Source organism: Oreochromis niloticus, linkage group LG7 (assembly GCF_001858045.2).
Source record: "Oreochromis niloticus isolate F11D_XX linkage group LG7, O_niloticus_UMD_NMBU, whole genome shotgun sequence".
In the NCBI taxonomy this organism is placed as follows: Eukaryota; Metazoa; Chordata; class Actinopteri; order Cichliformes; family Cichlidae; genus Oreochromis; species Oreochromis niloticus.
In genome coordinates, this window is record NC_031972.2 from 58733066 (window position 1) to 58753723 (window position 20658).

The 20658-nt window shown below is 40.3% G+C and overlaps 1 protein-coding gene across 4 annotated transcripts in view; it reads left to right on the forward strand.

Moving 5' to 3' along the window:
* Positions 1–16845, forward strand: part of ldlrad3 (low density lipoprotein receptor class A domain containing 3) — a 91237-nt gene extending 74392 nt beyond the window's left edge. For 3 of the 4 annotated variants that reach the window (XM_005470992.4, XM_005470995.4, XM_005470994.3), the window contains exons 5-6: positions 13939–14341; positions 14923–16845. In XM_005470992.4, the coding sequence (XP_005471049.1) occupies positions 13939–14341; positions 14923–15127 (608 nt within the window). In that variant the 3' untranslated portion in view covers positions 15128–16845. The remainder of the gene's footprint in view (positions 1–13938; positions 14342–14922) is intronic. The other variant, XM_019361947.2, reaches the window with a different exon arrangement.
* The last annotated feature ends 3813 nt before the right edge of the window (positions 16846–20658 follow it).

Here is a 20658-nt window from a genome sequence, read left to right on the forward strand (position 1 = left end):
TTCACAAAATCTATACAGATTTGCACAGAGCCCCTCTGTGTCTCATTATTTCACCGTGGATACTATAAGCTGCACAGGAGCAGCCATTTAACCTGCTTTGATCTTAGGTGTAGACCTGCCAGTTACCAGGGCACTTTGGGAGTAGCTCAGGAGGTGAACCTGTGAGTGGCAGCCTCTGAATGATTAATGACTTCACTGCCACTTATATGATCAATAAAATTGACATCTACACTAGAAACATGCTCACTCAACTTAAAACAAGTAGCAATAACCATTCCCTTGTTTGATTACAGCAGTGTGTGGATGTGGGGACAGCTCCCCTTGGAGAGTCGAATAAGCAGTAGCAGGCTTAACTGCAGGCTTTTACAAAAGGATATTGTGACAGCTCTGACAGCTATTGTATATACCTTAACAGCAGGTTTGTATTGTTAAATGTTTTTCCCACCACTAGTTACTGTGGATCATTTTTGTAAGGATGACAGCTTTTCAGGTTGTTGTCCTAGCTAAACAAGAGTGTTCAGGAGTGCTGTGATATTAGAAACACATAACACTCATATTGCCTTCTTACATAGTTGGCTTTTGTTCCCTAAAAATGATAATGGATATGATTATGAGAAATGATTATAATCTAGGGGACATCACATAAATGCTAGTGCATGATTGTTTTTCAGCTGGGGACACGCCTCTTCTTACCACACTGCTTTCTTGTTTCCTTGTTTGACACAGTCCTAATGGGGGTTTTATTGCACCAGACATTTATATGAAGAAACCTAACACCTAGATGCTTCTCCAGTTCCACATGTCTCCATAAATGCCTCTCAAAAGAAGAGCACACAATGACCATGAAGGAAAATGTGGTAATGTTCACCGTGATGGATTAGCCGTGTCAGCCAGTGCGAGTTTTTCCACAAATGAATTCTCAAACAGAATGAGCAAAAAAAAAAAAAATCATTTCCTCTGATTAGAAAAAATCTTACTTCTTTTTAAAATGAATGACTTTAAAAATCATCAGTCACCAATGTATTACTTTTAAATAGATTTTTTTTTTTCAGATGCTTCTGAGAAAGGATGCACATTTAATCACTTCTGTTTATTTATCAAGCTGAGAAACTCTTTCAGACTAAGCTGTTGATGGAGCATGAAGATCCGAATGCTTTGAAGAGCCATGAAATAAGTCTGACTGACAGTGAAACTTAAATTAATGGTGAAGAGAACAAAAGATTTGAGAGATACCGACACAAGAATGGAGAAACAACATCATAGATAAGAGTGTGTACAGTGAGAACATGTGGGATGTACTGAGCAGTCCTCGCTTCTGTGCTACCCAGTTATTAGAAGACTTGTCCCGTTACAGAAAAAAAAACCTATTGTTGCTGCTGCCAGACTGTCAGTAATTGGACTTTGGTTGAAATAGTTTTTTTCCTGTGCTGTGTGGCTCTAAAACTGTCACTTTTTAATCCAAATAGCCACACGATAGCATCATTTGCCGATCAACTCAGCCTAATCCCCCCTGGCATCAGACACTGCCTTTTATTGTTTTTTTGGCACGTTTTGTGAGATGACCTTTTAAAAAAAAATATATATATATAATCCACATTAAATTAGAAATTAATTGTAACAGAAATAAACTTTAGCTAAGCTATAAGTGCTTTACTAAAATGTTGCTGTTTTACAGTATGGTTTACATCCCACTCTCTGCTAGGACTTAATTTCTCCGTATTTTCTGTCATGAATCACAGATTAAATTGTCACTTTACGATTTCTGTTTCTCTAAATGATAACATTTAAGTTATCTGGCCTGTTACTGTATTAAAATAATCATAATAAATAAATCCCACCCCTGGACATTCACACACACACACACCTGAGTATCTGCAGCCCTATCACTCATGTCCATCACATCTAGGATTCGTGGTCATGCCTGCGAGGCGTCTGGGTTCGCTTTGTGTCCATTCTCAGGCTGGCCTCCGCCCCTCCGCTCTTTCTTAACTCACCTTATGGCCCCAAAGAACAGTTGCCATGGAGACCATGCCCGTCAGGTTCTGGTGGGACGGGCTTGTAGTCAAAGCCTCTCAACGATCTTGAGCAACCTCTCACCCTCCCCATTCTTCTTCTTTCTCCAGGAAAAAAATCAAATAAATAATAGCCGTTCAACAACCACGCCGCTCCACTGAAAGGTTTTCTGTAAAAACGAAGAGTTGAAGCTCCCACATGCGAGCTTCTTTTTCAACATGTTACAAAAAGAAAGATGAGTGGCATGTTTTTGTTGCTGCTGCTACGACTCGGTCTGATGCTGTGAGATATACAGTCAACAGTGATTCACAGCCCATCTTTTTTTCTTCTTTTTTTTGCTAAACATACCTGAGAGTCCTTCACCACTCTGCTTGAGTGGCTACTCTTTTGTCCCACTTCTCATGGCTCTCCTGTTATCCCTCAATAGCAGCAACATTTAATAGTTTGCATTGTACACTGAAGTGGTGAAAGCCTTTAATGTATTTAAAGAATTTGCTTTGTTTGTTCTTTTTTTTCAGTGTTTCCCCTTTTCTTTTCTTTTTTTAAACTTAACTAGCTCCAAACAAAATACAGCCATGGTTAGATGAGAAATTTACTTTTTGAAGTTGATAACTGATAATCCCACAGCTGACCAATGACAGTTTGTTCCATACTTATGCTTGAATATATATGTAAAAACCAAAATAAATGCATGTATAGTTTACCACCTCAGCTGAAAAAGATGCTGCTACACATTTGTAAATAAGGGATATAATTATTCCCTACCAATGCAGAGCTCTCTTACTCTCTGACTTGCCTTGTATAATACAGTATATTAAATCATCCTGTGTAATTTGCACGGATTAAAGCAAACTTTCTCACATCTACTATCTATTATTTTACATCCTAAATTTAACCTTTCTAGTACCACAGCTATTCAGTCCTTCCCATCTGTCCTTGTACTGTGTTCTTCTTTCTTTACATCTGTGGATGGTTTCCAGATGCCAGAGCCATCCATTAACTCTAACCCGCCTCCCCTCCACTCTTCTTGCCGCCCACGGGGGGGGGGGGTCTGATAGTGGCAAGCAATGGAGCGAACAAGTTATTACAGGACAGGCAAATAGAGGCCCGATGAAGCATGAAAACCTTCCTTCCCTAAAGCACCACTCATACATATACACACAAACACACACACATGTACAGACTAAAGTATATACAGACAGATGGAAGGAAAGAAATAGGATAGACGTACAAAAACACATGCAAGCACAAATATAGATGTTACTTTTCACTGCTCTCTTCCACAAAAACAAAAAGAGGCGAGATAGAAAGACTGGCAGGCCTATACACATGCATACACACAGCCTGTCTGTTAATTCACGCTTTCTCTATGCACGCTAACGAGAGGAGACACACTACATGACGAGCCACAGCAACAGGAACGGGGTGACAACATGGAGCATGAATATTAATTTTAGGATGCCAAAGGGATCTGGAACGGCACTGTTGCAGAGCAGTTAACATACTTTGCTTCTTAGCTTGGCTTACAGAGCAGCTTTCAATCAATCAGTTTTTTATATCCCACCAGGAGGACGTTTGTTGGCAGTAAAGGTTTATAAAAGAGTAATACACAGAGAACAGTAAGGAGGCTCAGATGCTGAAGTATTGGGTGCACAACCCTAATATTTCGAGAGAGCAGGGGTTTAAATTAATTTGAAAGTGCCAGGGTTCAAACACTCTAGTGCAATTTTAAAAGGACCCACTTGTACTGTATTTTGATCTGCACAAGTTAAGTGTGTTTAGAGCAGACTGGAATAAATCGAGCTGTTGTTCCTTGGTTGAAAATGCTTCCAGCCTGAAATTATTTGCATGTAGGCAGTTGTACAGAAGACTTTGGCAGTGGGAGTAGGTCAGAAATCAGTGTTTCATTTGCTTCAAATTCACTTACTAATGTACTCTCATTGAAGATAATGGATCTTACAGACTTTGCTCAAAGAAGCAGTAAAAGGCATCACATGTTTCTTAAGATGAAATATCCCTTAGTGTTTCACAGTTTCTTTGCCCGTACCAAAAGCCATTTATCAGTGCTGGCTGAGTGGACGCGTCTCATCTGTAAGACACAACACACAAGCAAACACCATACGTCTCGAGTGCAGGGCCTGAAAACATGAGCTGGGATAGATGTGAGGCATGGGTCCCATTTATGAGTGGAACTCAAAACTTTGATGTGTATCTGGGTGTCCTATCTGCAGTAGATAAAGGGGATTGTGTTAGTGAGGTGCTAACACGCTGTCTGCTACACTAACACTATCAGCATGTGAGAGAAACAGCCAGACTCCTGCTGGAGTTGATCTGGATTTCAGAATGATTGGATTGCATTAGATGGTGCGAAGAGATCGAAATAAAACCACTACAAAGTCTGCTCTGCTGCTAAACCTCTCATCTCCAAGGTCAACAACGGCACGTTCTCATTCTCCTGTAAATAAAAAGAATCTAGTGTTGCTACCTCTGCTGTGTGTTTTTGTTGACAACGGATAAACCTCACACCTACTCTCCTTCTTTACATAGTGTACATGAAAAATTAAAGGAAAAAAATCAGCTAAATCACAATGCAGGCAGAATGCCAACGAGAAGGATAAATTGCTAGTATTAAATCCAAGTGTGGCAATTGTGTTGTATTCTACATGCAGATTTCAGTTTATCTGCAGGTGTAAACATGTTCCAAAAGACAGTGAAAGTACTTTTTCTAATACCCCCCCCCAGTTCATTGAAACTGTAACCATCACTTTAAGAGTTTGGGCTTTTTTTCCCCCTCTAGACTCTGTTCTGCTGATAGTCTCATCTACAGAGAATAAAGGCATTAATGAACCAAAGGACTCCACAAGTTGGGGTTTGTAGTATCTTCCCTGCACACCCCACATTTTTTTTTATCACCATGTGGCGTGGGTTTAGTTAGCACGCTCTGGACAAGGATGAAAGGATTTATGGAATTTTGTTTGTACTGCTGTTTTCACTCGTATGAGGATCTGAGAGCAGTCTGTCTGTGAATACGTGGGTGTGCGCGTGAAAATGTTTGAACTTTATTTCTGCTAAACTTTCAGTGAGTTCTGCTCACAAATGTGCGTTCCTGACTAATGTTCACACTGTGTTCAGTGGACCGGGTCTTAATGCCACGTGTGTGTATCTGTTTGTGGGGTGTGTTTGAAGCCAGATGGCATGCCTTCCTCACATCACACTCTGCAAACCCAATGCACGCCCTCTCCTTACTCTGGATGCCCGCATAATACTAAACGTTGCACCGTGCATGTGTAAACGTGAACAGCCTGACACCTAGTGGTTCTCTTCTCCGTTGTTGTGTACTCATGCTCCCTTTGCTCGCCAGTGTGCTAATACATGATGGGAGGCATTTCATCCATTGCACACCTTATTTTATCACTCTGCTTTTGCAACGGTGGCAGGAGAAAAACCAAAATCAGCCAGAAACCTCATACCCATAATCAGCATCAGAAAAAGTTACTATATCTAATAGAGGCTACAGTGGCGACTTTCCTATATCAGCTCTAGCATTTGAAGGCAGGCGCACTCCAGGGGTGGAAGCAAACCTGGAATGCAGAAAGTGGAGGATGATTACCCATCCCCCAACGCGCACACAGCCTCCACCCCACCCTACTTTGGACGCTTTTTAAATTTGAGACTTTGTGAATGCGAAATGAGTCTTCTATGCATGGGGAAAGTACAGAACATCTGTGCAGCCCCTATCTTATCCCTCAGGAATGAGCCAGAGGGAGGAAATATCTTCATTCCCTTTATTCGGAGGCGTTTTAAGTGTGGCAATTAAGATATGTGGAGTCTTTTATTAGGCCGATTTTTTTTTTTTTTTTTTTTTCATTTTATTTTGCTCGTTCATCTTCAGATAAGTGTATTCTGACAGTGGCTATTTAGCATATTCATTGGCAGGTAGCCAAAGGAATGGGCTCCATTTAAAAAAAAAAAAAAAATGCTTGTATCTCAGCAACCCAGCGGCATGTCAGCCGTTGATCTGCAGAGTAGTTTGATTAAAGACAGACAAAAGAGTGCTTTGGAGCTTGTTTTAATCACTGCACTCTCAATAGCCTATTGTGCACTAACATCGGCCCTCACTTTGCTTCAGTAGCTGCATACAGTTTTCTGTGTTTGTGGCCATGTACTATATTTTCACCAGTATTCTGTCTCATGTGCTTCGAGGCAGTTCCTCAGTGAATTTTTGTTTTTAATTTCAGTTAAGGCATATGTTGATGTCGAAGCTTAATCTCTGATTGCCTACAGGCTGTCCTACAATATCATGTAAATCTTAGTAGAAAGTGCTTTCCAATGAGTATTGACCAAAATGTGAGTGTACACACGTTGTTTGGTTCTGTCTGAATGGTAGGTAACAAAATCTTACTGTATAGTACTGATATGATATTATCAGAAAACATCAACTTTGTGAGTACTCAATATACTCTGCTAAATTCATCATGTTGTTGCTATATTTTTTTATTTCTAAACTGCTTTATCTTCAGCATTTCGTCAGCTACAGTCTTCAGCTACGCCTAATTTCTTTGTATTTTCCTTTCAAGGAACCAGATGTTTTTTAATTTTTGTGGTTTTGAACTTGAGTTGTTCTTTGGATAGTTCTTGTCCTGGTCGTCCTTCTTTTTTAAAGAGCAACTGTCAGTATGTACGGTGAAAATCAGGAGTGAGGTACAACAGTGTGTGTCTTCAGCCATCTGTGAAACACGGTAGAGGCTCTGTCATGGTTTGGGGATCTTGTCGAATTATCAACACAGAAAAGCACCATCAGATTTTGATCCAATAATTTGATGTAATACCATTTGAAAAGTGTCTGATTGGCAATGGCTTATTTTTTCTAAATGACAATGATCCCAAACACACTGCCAGTGCAGTCAAAGCATACATGGATAGAAAAACACTATCAGTCATGGACTGGCCTCCCCAGAGTCCGGACCTCAACATTACTGCAGTGTGCCACATAAGCAGTGTGGCATCGACAGACAGCAGAACAAAAAGCAGGAAACATCCATAGAAGAGCTTTGAATATCCTTCGAGGAGCCTGGAGAACTATTCCTGAAGCCTGCTTAAAGAAATTACAAGAAAGCTTACATTAGAAAGTTTAGGCTGCGCTGACAAATTAAGGCTCTTAAGCTTGTTAGATTTGTACAACTTAGTTTTTGTCTTATATACTATATTTCCATTTACTTTTACACGTTTCAGTAAGTCATGGAATCAAGTTCGACGACCTGAAATACTGTCAAACTGTCATTTTCAGACTCAAGATGTCTTTTTTTGTGATACAGAGTGGGAAAATGTCAAGAACAAAAATGAAATCAGGAAAAAAATAGTATCGGCTATTGGCCAAATTGTTGTTTTAAATAAAAGGTACCAGTTAAGAATTGCACAGTTTGAGTGCAAGCCTATCATTTAGCTATTTTTACCTAGTAGGACCTCGCTTGATCAAGGCTGAATTCCTGAGCCCTCCCATTCTTGTTTTAGTTCTTTCTAATTCACACAAACATAGGGAAAAAAGGGAAGATGTCAAAAAGTAAAAACTGTTAGCAAGGTTTAGAAAGGATGACACAAAGAGATGAAGACAAAAGGAGTTTGTTCCTGGTACTGAAGGCATACAGCAGGGGGTCTGTATGACTCTATCTCATGTAATAGATTTTAGGTGGAGTTCAGTTTGGCAAAGCTGTGTGCGTAAAACTTCAAAAGACACTCTCTCTTCCCTCTCCCTTTTGGACATGTTTCTTTCTGTGTCCTCTTTTAACAACCGCCTGTGACCTCTGTGCGCTCCTTTAAATCTTCTCTCTCATGCAGAGGTAATAAGATCAATAGAGGTGGGATATAATGAACTGATGAAAAGTAAGTAGTAAAAATTTGGAGGGAAAAAGTGAGATAAGGATGAGAGGTATGTGGGGTGTTTTTGTTGTTTGTTTTTTTCTTTTTTAAATTATCCCTTTAGCTATTTATAACAATTTTTCTTAATTTATTCTCAAACCTGGTGTATCAGAATGGCCAAGTACATTAAATATCCATGACAGTAAATTACCAGCAAGAAAATACCAAGTAAAGAGAAGAGGAGAGGGAGCACTATGCAGGGGGAGGCAGACAATAGACAAGAAGAAAAAGATGGGGAAAACAAAAGGCACTAGAGGTAGTGGAGTGTAGGCGAGAGGGGAGTGTGAGGTGGAGAGATGTGGGGAGAAGGCACTCTGATGTGATTAGAGGGGCTTATTTGAAAGGCTACACCTCGCCCCTCTCCCCAAGCCTCCACATATGGAAGGTTTACGAGTTTATAAACGCAGTGTCGATGCAGTGTAAGAGGTGCCAGTGGCGCTGGGAGCACTGCAGAGAGAGGGTATTAATGCAGAACAAAAGTGCAGCCCCTTTCAACATGCTGCCATATGAAGGGGATTATTCTGAGTAAATATACTACAATGCATTTATTACTTTTACCATTTTTATCCTAACCAATTATCCACTCAGTATGAAGGTTTTTTTGTCATATTATTTCATTGTAGCCATAGATTTTGGCCAATTATTTTGTTAAAACCATTGACAGCTATAGAATTACTTTGTGGGTTAGTACTCCTGGTTGGGAATCACTCATAAGCTCCAACTAGTAAATGGACTGTGAAAAAGCAGGATTTTAAAAGTGTAGTTTTTTGTAATGGTTGTCAATTAAATAAGATGAGAAATCCTTTCATTTTGGACTCATGAAGTCAAACGTGCCCAAGCAGCTTTGCTGTTGCTCAACAGCACGAAAGTATTCAAGCCTTTCATGTCTAGTTTGACAAGACAGGAAAGCTTGTAGTGATCTTTGATGTTGAGCTTTGATCATGACATTTAGGTCAAATGGAATGTCCTGCTAGAGTTCCCTGACAAAGCTATTGGAGAAGGTTAATAGGACATTCACAATGAGTAATGAAAGAAATGTATTGCGATTGCTACTATGATGATATGTTTTATTGATCAATTAACAAGTTGCAGAAATTGTAGAATCAGCGTTTGGTGAAACCTACCTGTGTCTTTAAAATGGTAGCAGTCCTCCTGGTTCACTTTCACAGGGTTTTCAGTGGTCTTGTAGTTATGCAGGTTTGTTATCTCTGTTGATTGTTTGTCTTTTAGTAATCAAAGAGTGATGCAGTGATGATGGAGTTGATGGGATTGCAGGGCTATACGACTGTAGTTTTAGTCATGTTGCAGTAATTCATTCGGCACGGTTAAGCTACCTCAACCTGCCAGAAATTTGAACTTTACATCAGTTCCCAGGAGTTCCTGGTAGTTTTCCACCTTATGCCACTGAATGTTTACAAATCTGAATGTCTAAGGTGCCGAAAGTCTTTGCAGTATACTATATAATAAACAAATGCACTAGATTTTGAGCGTGCTCTACCCTTTTCGTTTGATGTGCCCTAAGCACAACATGTGGGATCACTTCTTCTGACCAAGACTGATGTGTGAATTTGTTCCTCACAGAAATTAGGTTTACAGGCAGATAATTGCAAGCTTTACAGATAAAAGCTAATAATTATATCCTGTGTGCTTTGACTGTGAGTGTGTCTGTAAAGAATGGGAGTTTGATTGGGACTCTGTGAATCAGAGTCACTGTCATCAAAAATAAATGGAGTAAATGGAGTATTGATGCACAGATACCAGCTGTGCCTTCTCGCTCTCTCTTCAGTCTGGCAGCAAGTTAATACACAGTAGAGTCCACAGGCCCAGCCCAGAGAAGATGTTTGTATTAATGTAAATAATGACCTTGTGTCTCATTTTATATCATTTATTAGAATATTTTTACAAATAATTTTGTAGCAGATCCACTGTGTTGCACTGACTATAGATATTTATTGAAGTGCTGTATCGTATTGCTCCAGCATCATTACAGAGCTTATCAAAAATTCCATTTTGATGGTGAGACCTGCTCACCTATCTCTGCATGTGATGATGACACCATCCTTTGTACCATAACTTCAACTAAACCATACAGAATAGGCAGCAGGGCTCAATCACTCACACAGTATGTGGTGGGAGGTGGGGGGGGCTGCCACACAGGATCCATCCCCCTCTCTCTCCCCCTGACAGAGAGGGTCTCTGCTTCACCCTCTTTTCTCCCTGTCTTTTTATCTCCTGTGTGATTTGAACAGCCTTTCAGACCTCTGCCGCTAATGCACCAAATAGGCTCCCATTGTTAATGTTAGAGCAATATGAGTTTCTTTTGTGTATGTTTCTTTCTGCTCCCAGAAGGCTGCGCTGAAACCTGATAGGCAGCATAGTTTGGCAGTGGTGGGATCTCTTTATTTGCGCCTTTTTTTTTTTTTTAAATAGGTAATTATGGAAATGATTCTTCTTTGTTTTTGCCTTTCTCTACTGAGTCCAGTTCATAATTAATTGGTAGCGTGAAGGACTGGCCAATTTAAAAATCACAAGGGAGGGGTCGAGGGGGCTTGTTTTAGTCGCTGGTGTCTGGTTGGGTAGCAGGCGGGTGGAGCATCTGAATTAGATTAGATTTAATTAAGGCATGGGGCCCCTGACTATACACACTGGTTCACAAATAGGCTGTATGCCAGGCTGGTTGATGGGAATTCAGCAGTATGTGTGAGCACACTTACAAACACGCACACACTGCAGAGGTTCCCCTGGGCCTTCAAGGTCAGGTAGGCAGAGGAAACCTGCAGCTTGGTGTCTGGAAGAGAGAGAATGGAAGCTTAAAACCATCTTCTTTCTTGACAGAAGGTTGCTGGTTTATCGAAACAAACAAATCTTCTGATTAGAGGTATAAATATGTCTTAATGGTATGTAGCAGTTAAAGCAGAATAAAATTTGGTTGTAAAAAAAAATGTTTCTCATATGGTTATGCTTTATCGTGTGTTGCACAGTGATGATTTGTACTTGCTTTCAATCAGTCAAAACTTATTGTGTCCATGTGCTGAGGCAGCTAGAGCTTTGTGCTATGAGGTGATTTCATTATACTCCGGGTTTCTTTCCATTATCTGGGTTTTCTGACCCTAACATTGGGAATCAGGATAAGCAGTCACACAAAACTTTATTATTATTAAGTTAATATGAACCCTAATTTCATAAGGGTTTCTTCTGAGTGTTCACATGAAAGGGGTGGTGCTGGCACCATTTGACCAGTTCCGTATAAGAATCTGTATTTGTCATAAATGCACACTGGGGAAACACGAAGACATTAGATATTATTAAAAAAGTTCAGACCCTGCCACTCTGCATACACAGAGGTCCAAGGGATCTTCCGGAATGGTGACGCCATTTTCAAAACGATTGCTGGATCAATAGGCCGTGATTTCATAACTATTGATTTCTAACCTGGAACATAACCTGCACCGGTACAGGTTATGTTCACAGCATAAGTTATCATGACAGTATATCCCAGCAAGAGGTGATCCACCTTTGTAGCCGAGGCCTAACCTGAATAAGTTCGTACTATAGGCCTCAGATATTTTCACTGTCTAAACAACGTTTGGACCCCTAACAACATCTTCTTTTTTTCTTTTTTTTTCTTTTTCTTTTTTTTTTTTTTGCTGAATAGGAAGAGTCTCAAATAATGATCTTGGACAACCTCCCAGAACTTTGTGAAGGAAGTTTGATGAATTGCTGATCAGTCTGTGTATTGGAGGGTGATCGATCAGAAGGCTGCAACTGGAATCTGGTTCACCCAGTTTTACATAATGACTGGGAAACAAACTGAAAGCCCCCCAAAGTTTGACCTTGTTGTTACACCTTTCTTGTAACATTGAATTAAAAAAAAAAAAAAACGCATTACAGCGGCAGATTTTGTCTTGGTCAGGTTTACTGATATTTAGTACAGCCCATCTAATTTATCAGCAGCCAGATGGGACTGTTGGCCAACAAGTTGCAGAGGGCCCTGTGGTGGACCAACTATGGAACATCAGAACTTCCACGTTTCTTCCTTACTTTTTAAATTAAATAAAATGTCATTTTTCAGCATTATAAAAGCAGATACAAATAGTTCATATCGGCCAATATGCGTGTAAATGATTAAATAAACAAATACAAACTCCAAATGTTAACTGACAAATATAATATACAAATATCATCCAGTGTGCCTGAATATGAAGTTTTTAAACTGTGCAGTATCAAAATCAGCCTTAAAAATCCTGCATCCTTCAGGTTCCTTAAATATCTGTCAGGCTCTAATTTTTTGCTGCTTCAAGCTGTCCCCTCTCCAAAAATGTACAACTTTCCCTTTGTGTACACATTGGAATCATGCAATGATTTGAATTTCCGTCCTTACTTTCAGCTGCTCACTTATTCACCAGGGGTTACCACAGCAGGAAGTGCCACATATTTGATGTGGCAGATCCTCCTGGGATTAAACTGGAGAGCTTTCATTTGTTAGTCCAATGGTTTACATATGTTCCTGTTTCCTTGCATATTAGCAGTATATAAACTGATGCAGATGAAATCAGAAAGTGGAGTTCCCTTTCATAAGCATCTTAGCTGGTATAATAATCACTATGAAAGACTCACGTTAGTTGACTTTGAGCTTTTTGTGGTTCTGTTCTCTGGAGAAGATCTCTACACTGTACTAAACACAATATCCCCCAAGAGCCTGTAAGTCTGTATAAGCATGGAATACTTCAAAAAGCTCCAAAAAGGCTTGCCTTACCTTGCATTTTCTGGGGATCTAATCCTTACAGATAGAAGCACTTTCAGACTATTGATTTGACCTTAAGATGTCTTGTAATGGTCATTTCCTGGCAAGCTATCTGGGCAATAGCCTCAACTGTCTGGATGATGGCTTGTGGAAGGCGAAGTTAGTTTCCTAGGCTTTAATGCACATGGCCTTTTAAGTAGCTAATGGAAACCTTGAGCAGAGAACATGGAAAGTATTTTGAACTTTGAGGTTTGATATTCACAGCCTTAGTTAGCGTTAGTGTAATTTGAAGTGAAACAGCAACTGTAAAATACTTAGATGTAGTCATTTCTCCTCAGCACATCTTTTCTGCAGCTCTGTAATAAATAGATTTCTTTCCACTCTCTTGCTGCCTCTCCTTAATACAACAGTACAGTCAGCTGGTAAGCTGAAACACCATTTACATGAGCCCCATCCCGACGCCTGATTGAAATTCTCACACTGTAATATCAGTCAGCGGAAATATTTAAGTGGCACTTCCTCATCCTATCTAAAATAATAAGCTGCAGTGCCCTGTAGCATTACTGTAGTCCTTTTCCTCATTTCAGGCAGCAGGTAGGCTGCTCTGCGCTTGTGTGTTTGGCTCCAGCTCTCATTGTGAACATTAAGTTCACTGGACTCTTGAGCAGTTTGCAAACTCTGCGTCTCCCTGGGACAAACATGGCAAAGTGTGACGGCCCCTGGTGTTTTGCTGCCCGCTCTCATCTTCAAGTTGCATTTTATCTAAAAGTGCTATAAGCTGTTTTGCCCTCACTATGAATTATTTAGCTTCCCTCTCCTTTCTTTTTCTGTCATACTAAAGAGTCCCTGTTTATGAACCAGGCTTTAGAAGTAGCCTCTGCACTGGTGCACCATGGTTGATTTGTTCTCTTTGTCTCTGGGAGCTCTTAGGGTGAGTTTGACTGCTGTTATGCTTATTGCTTAGCACTCTCATCTCCAGGAGAGGCTGCCGCTGTTGAATCACATAGAATACATTTCCAAATGAACCTAAAAACAATTTACTGCTTGATATTCATGCCTGCCTCCTTTACTCCCTTCTCCATTCCCTTGGCTCTCCAACACCACAACTCATCTTCCTTAAATTAAATTCCCCTCTTCCTCCTCCTCCACATCCTTCCTTCCTCCATTCCCCTCTGAGTCCCTCAGCACCACTAATCCTTTCTTTTCTCATCCACCTACATTATGCATCCTTAGTTTGCTCTTCATTTCCTTCCTCTCTTGCACAGAAGCTCCTGGACAGGACTTTGTGACACTGGACTATCGCCTGCGCTACTACCCTAGCATCACCTACGCCGTCATCGGCAGCACCGTCATCTTTGTCCTTGTGGTAGCCTTGCTGGCCTTGGTCCTCCATCACCAGAGAAAACGCAGCGTCCTGCTGCCCAGAGGTGTACGAGGAAGTTCACATACCCACCACCATCACCAGCCCCTGCTACTGTCCCGTCTGGTCATCTTGGACCGAGGCCACTTACATTCTGGAGGTCCGGCACTCTCCCCTGGCTCCCCCACCACAACCGGTCAATACAGCTCAACACCTCGAGCTCTGCAGCTACTGTCTGGGACCCTGTATCCCTCAGCACCTTCCATGGATTCCCCTCCATCATACTCAGAAGCTGTTCTAGATGTCAGGTGAGAAAGTAGTTCTAGTGTCTGTATGCATATTTCTACATTTTCTACATTTTCACACTGTAACCTAAAACTGATCCAAAAAGCAAAATGAAAAGAAATAACAGTGCTCAAATGTGCTGTTCTATCAAACTATGATCTACTTGCAATCAGAAATCTGTCAGCATGCTTCCCACGGGTGCTTTTATGTTATTTGTAATGAACAATCGTGTAACTGTTGTATACTCAATTATTATTAAACACGAATGTTGCTGCTCAGATAGCAGCTCCAAAAAAGAGAACATTTGCTAAAATGGCAAAATAATAGTAATGAGATCCTGATGAAAAGAAGGCAGTTTGCTTTCTTTTAGCAAGAACACCGAGTGTCTGTTACAAAGAGTGGAAAAAACTAAACAATTGCATAATTATTCATATTAATGGAAACTGAATGAGAAAAGGTGAAAATTCAGTTCAAAATAGTTCTTACTTAACTCCATTATATTCTCAGATGGGAGAATACATCCTGTTTTGTTCTTTTTGCTTGCTCTTGATCGCTGGCACAGAAACGATTGTACAACCCAGTGTAATGTTTCTTCTGTCTTTAGTCGACCTCCTTGGTTTGACCTCCCTCCGCCCCCTTACCTCCAAGATGGAGAGCTTGCTTCAGAAGGCGAGCTTCCTCAATATGAGGCCCCACAGGACCCTCTGAGCCACCCCACGGCTCATCCCTGCACCCTCTCAATACCCAGAACTGTGGCCACAGGCACACAGCCGAGCAATCACTCCGGAGAGGAGTCGGTCCAGCTGTAGCTACTCTAGTGGAGACTGCTAGACCTTAAAGACTGCAGGACTCAAGGACCAGGCTGCAGGGCAGCATGATGCCAGGACAGTCCACAGCAAAGACCCGCTTGAGGTGATTCAACAAGGACTGACAGGCTGAACAGTGACCTCAGCTTGTTGCTGACATATCACTGAAGAACAGCTCTCCCTGGTGGACTGAGCTTGTGTGTTGGCGCCCCCTGCTGGGATCACAGCTGTACTAGTTTGGTTGAATTCGCCCCCTGAAGAATTACTGTGTATATTACCTACCTGTGAGCACAAACTGTATCTCTAAAGAAGTAGGAGCTATTTCATCAACATATTCGTTAACGTGTAATGTTGTGTGTCAGTGGTGATATTTGTCTTTGTGTGTTACTTTTCTGCAGCACTTGGAGAGCGAAGTCAGAGTCGTGCAGCACTTTGCAACACTCCCCTCTCAATTTTAGATTTCGTGTCTACAACATCTGACTTTTATTTTTGATTCAACTGCAAAATACTCTAATAATAGATCAAATCTATGCTGCTGAGAAGATTTCAGAGACTTAACAGAATCCCATGTAGCTGTGGCAAACGGGAGCGGCTCAGTGAGAGAGAGTTTTTATCTGATTGAAGTGCTGATGTGAAAAATGAACTAATAATATGGCTAGTGATAAATATTAACAGTTGCAGATTCTTTAATAGGTTTTATAGATATTTGTTAAAGATGAGTGGAGGTTGTTTCTTTCCTTTCAGTATTTGTTTGTTCACTGTTTCTTGTCATTTGGTTAAATTCCAGCTGAAAATGTGAAGAGGACCAGAGTTAGAAATTATATAGATTATATAAGTTATATAGTTATATATAGAAGAGCAGAGGTTATGTAAGTATTAAGTTTCATAAATAATTCCTCTAAGCAAAAGAACCACCCTGCTGGTAATGCATTTCTGTCTGAAGGCCTGTAAGTATTTTATGTAAACACAAAGAAATAGAAAATACAAAGAATTGTGTTGAGGCCTTATTTTATGCTAATGCCTTCTTTGTTTGTGGTATTCAACAATAAGCTCTCAGACAACCTTTTAAGAACATGCTGTCTTCCAAAATGTAATGAATTTATATAACTTTGTGATTCAGAAAATTCATCCTCAGTAGTATTAGAATCACCAATTCATATCCGAAGGTTCTTTTATTCATTTCAAAGTGGTTTGTTCAACACTGTACACGCACACACACACACACACACACACACACACACACACACACATATATATACATATATATGTGTAAAAAAAAGTTATCTTTTTTAAGTAGAAGGCTACTTGGAGTTTAAAAGTGAGAGATGAATGTGTAACAGTGAAATTAAGTTTTTAGTTCTCGCCTAGAGGCAGCGGTGATGATGCAGGTACAAAATTAAAAAAACAATCAAACCAAAGATAGTCATTATATAAACCTATTTCCCTCCAAAGGAACATTTATTATGCCTGTAACTTTATTATATCAGAACATGCAAAGGTTTATTGGGCAAAACAGAATTCATGTTATTGCTGTAAAACTGGAAAATGGTTCTCAGGACAGATTGTACCAGTCAGACAATTCAGTTTATATCTCAGTTTTGTGTCGAGTTCTCTTTTTATTTCGCATTTGTTCTCATACATATTTGTGAAGTGGTCCGTGATGATCTTTTTACCCTTTGTATTCTGTACATTGGAAATAATATAAATATTTCTGACTCAGATATTACGTGTGGTTTTTTTTGTATACGATTCTTATATATTTATTTGTCATGAGTCACAATAGTCATTATGAGATTAAATATTTTTTTAAATACAGGTGTTAATAATAATGTTATTATCATCTAGATGATAGAGTGTAAAAGTAACATACCACAATGTAACAGTACAATAGCACAATAATGAGCTAGATGTAGTAAAACATTTTTTTTTCAATCTCTGTGTCGCACACACATAAAAATAAAAAAAATAAAGTCTTCTTCTTTCAGCTGCTCCCTTTAAGGTTCATCTGCCTTCATCTTTTTCTAAAATCATAAGCCTTCCTTGGAATGTTCCACGTTCTCTGTCCAGAATACATGAAATTGTGCAGCACTCGAGTGAGGTGACCTCAGGTAATCTGGAACACTTTTTTGTCCATCAGTTGGGACGGTAATCTTACGTATTACATTTAACTGTTAACTTATTATGATTAATAAGGATTGCCACCTCTCAAATGTACAAGGCTGATGGGGTATTGTGCAACTAACAGCAAAGGGATACAATAATGAAATATATTAATGATATGTATTTTTTAATAAGATCAACCATCATAATCTATGCTTCTAATTATCTTGTTTTTACTTAAATCAATGACGTGTTTTATCAAACAATCAGGTGAAGAGGATCGGTAACTAAAATGCTTTTATTTAAAATATCGGCATTTTATCTGACAAAGTCCATTTCAACAATGATACGATGTTAATTCTTTTATTGCTGATTTAACTACCTTCGGATTCTCTTAGGTTTGCCCGTAGTCTCTATTTAAGGCCGTTCCCCTTAGCAACCACAGAACAACAAAATCACATGCTAAATACCTTTCACTGAGGCAACAAAGCCTGCAACAGTTTAAAATTATTTGCAAACCGTAAATGGCCCACCCCGAAGGTTGTTTCTGCTGCTGTGTCTCTTTAACCTTTTCAAACAACCTCAAAGTGTCTGTCAAGAGATATTTGGTGAGTAGTTAGCATGTATCAGTGCGCTTCTGCCCATAAGTATTGATTTTATTTACGACTTTCTCGAATGCCTCAGTGGCAGCTGCGCAGAGCCATGCAATGTCGCAGTTCTACCAACAGATGGCAGCATTTCACCATCATGAAAAAGCGCAAGCCTGTACAAAAGCTGATTTGTGTCCTGCCACATTAGCATACGTATCAAATATTGTTTTGTGTGTCTGTGTTTGTGTGTGCGTACAGCTATTTATGTATTGTTTGATAAAACAAAATTCAAACTTATACCGTCAGATGTTTTGTGTTCATGGCAAGTATCCAAATGTGTTACACATAATTTAATAGATACAAAACAAATATTATCTCCCCTGCCACCTCAATTTTTATTGTAACATCCCTCAAAGCCCCCCATTTCATCTGGCCCCTCCCACCCCAATATCCGCTTTACAGATAACGTGATACCATCTTTGACAGCACTCGGCCCTCTCCTGTCCTTCCCATCGTTCTACCTGCTCCCTGCTTCCTAATTGTTCTTTGTTCCACTCTTCTCATTTTTTATCTTTCCGCCCTTTCTCATTTTCTCTCCTCTGCCCCCTCCTCCCCCTTTCATTGCAAGCCGCTTACACTCTGATCACCCCGCACTCCTTTACCTCATCTTAAACTGTGATGCTGGAGGCCCATGTTTGCTTAGCCCAAGCCCTTAACTACACAGACCTTTAATTAAAACCTGCACACTTCTCTTTTTCTGTCTGGTGAATAAGAAGAAATCTGGACTTTCTGCATAGGTTGCTGAATAGTGTGTGGCTGGATCAGTGGAGGCCATCCCTGTAGTTATATTAGGTCAGTGGAGTAAGAGCAGTGAAGATGATGCAAAGAATGACAGGAAGAGGACTATGTTTAGAAACTGGGTTGGCTGTTATGATGGTAGTAAGGAGAAAGGCGATGTTAATGTTCATGTAGATGAGAAGCATTGTTAACAGATACCATGGCAGTATTCCAAGGAGATGAGCCAGAAAGCAGTTTTACCCTCTTGAGGGTCTTTCATTTAGCATTACCATAGCTCTCAGCTATTGGAAACAGTGCAAGTGTGATAAAATCTGGCTTATATCCCACTTGTAATAAAGACGTTCATTCTTTCAGCTAGCACTAGATGAGGCTGATGAGGTTACTCTATATTTTATGTTTTTATTTAATTTCTAATAACATTATATCGGAAAATGAAGGAGGGATATAAATATGGATTTAGTCACGTAAGTGTTTACTGTTAATTTTGCTTGGATTCATGCAATTCTCCCAGGCCCACTTTTGCTTGCACATACACGAGCACGCACACTTACTTGGCTGTTGTGCCACTGCTCCAGTGAACTGAAGATAAGACCCAGTGTTTTCACATGTAAATGGTGTGCGCACGGAGGGGAAGGAGGGCGTATTGTTAGCACGGAGCAGCTCTGAGGAGCTCTGCTGAGGGTTTGGCCAGTGCGGCCCTTATCAGATGAAGAGCAGGCCTCTGAGGGAAGGAGGGGTCGGCGAAGGACAAGGGCTGTGTGGGGTTGAGGGGGCCAACAGGAGAATAGAACAGCTGGCAGAGTCACGCGTGCAACCCCAAAAACACACAGAGCCCAGACACGCTGAGCACGGTGGGAATCTCCTCAGCTAAGAGATTCACAAACACACGGCGTCTAGTGTGATTATCAACCACCAGCCAGCAAGGCTGAGTACATAATCGCACACACTGCAGTCGGAAAAGAGGACCATTTCACACAATCGTCGGCACACATACACACCAAAACACAATCGCAAATACACATTTCCATACAGGCGTCTTTCCACATCATTAGTCTAACACACAAGCAGAAAAAGAAAGACTATGATCATGCTAAATGCACAGATAGCTGAATGACCTTTCAGAAATGAGCTTTTTTCTCTCAGTGAAAAAATCAGCAATACTTTGAACTGCCACCTGGTTTGCTTGCTCCTATTCACACGCTACAATAAATTTCTGAATAGGACAGATTCTTGTAAATGTGAAAAAGTGAAAAATATGCACTTCTTGCAGCAAACAACATGCATTTCTGCTCCTCAATCAGTGTGTGTCACAGTCTGATAATCAAAACAAAAAAAGTACAAGTTCATAGGCCATTCAAAAGAAAAGTCAAGGACATGTTCATCAGATACAAGTTTAAAGGCCTCTTTACGTGTAGTCTTATAAATTCTGTCTGATTAGTTCATAAATATTAAAATGTACATTTATAATTTTTTGTAAGTAACTTTAAAACTATCCAGTTCCACCTTAAAAAAAAAGCAGAGTTATCATTAAGTCAGACAGCATACCGATAGAAACAAAAATTCCTTATATATATGCATTTATGCACATATATGCAGAAGTCAGACCAGCATTAGCAGCTGAAACAGTAACACTTCCCTGCTTAAGAATAGGCCGGGGTGTTGGCTCTTGTCCTTTCCATTCAGGCCAGTGTTAAACACACAAACTAGCATGCTAATGGATAATCCCTGAGGACCGGCCACCTTTGTCCCAGCCCTAAGAGGATGTCTCTCTCTGGGCACTGGGTGACAGCCACCAGGCTGCCTGCTCCTGGACAACCAGCATGCTGCCAGATACTGATCTCAGTCCTCCAGAGGGATGCCAGCAGGTTGCGAGGCTCTGATTGGTGTCTGATGGGCGGAAGATTGGCGTCTGTCCCGATTTTCTCTTTGTTTCTCCTCTATCTGTGATGGACCAGGAGGAGGTTTGCTATTTTTCTTGGTGAGAGGGAAGTGAAAGTGTAGTGTAAGGCATTTTGTCATGCAGCAGGTGGTCTGTATGTGTCAACA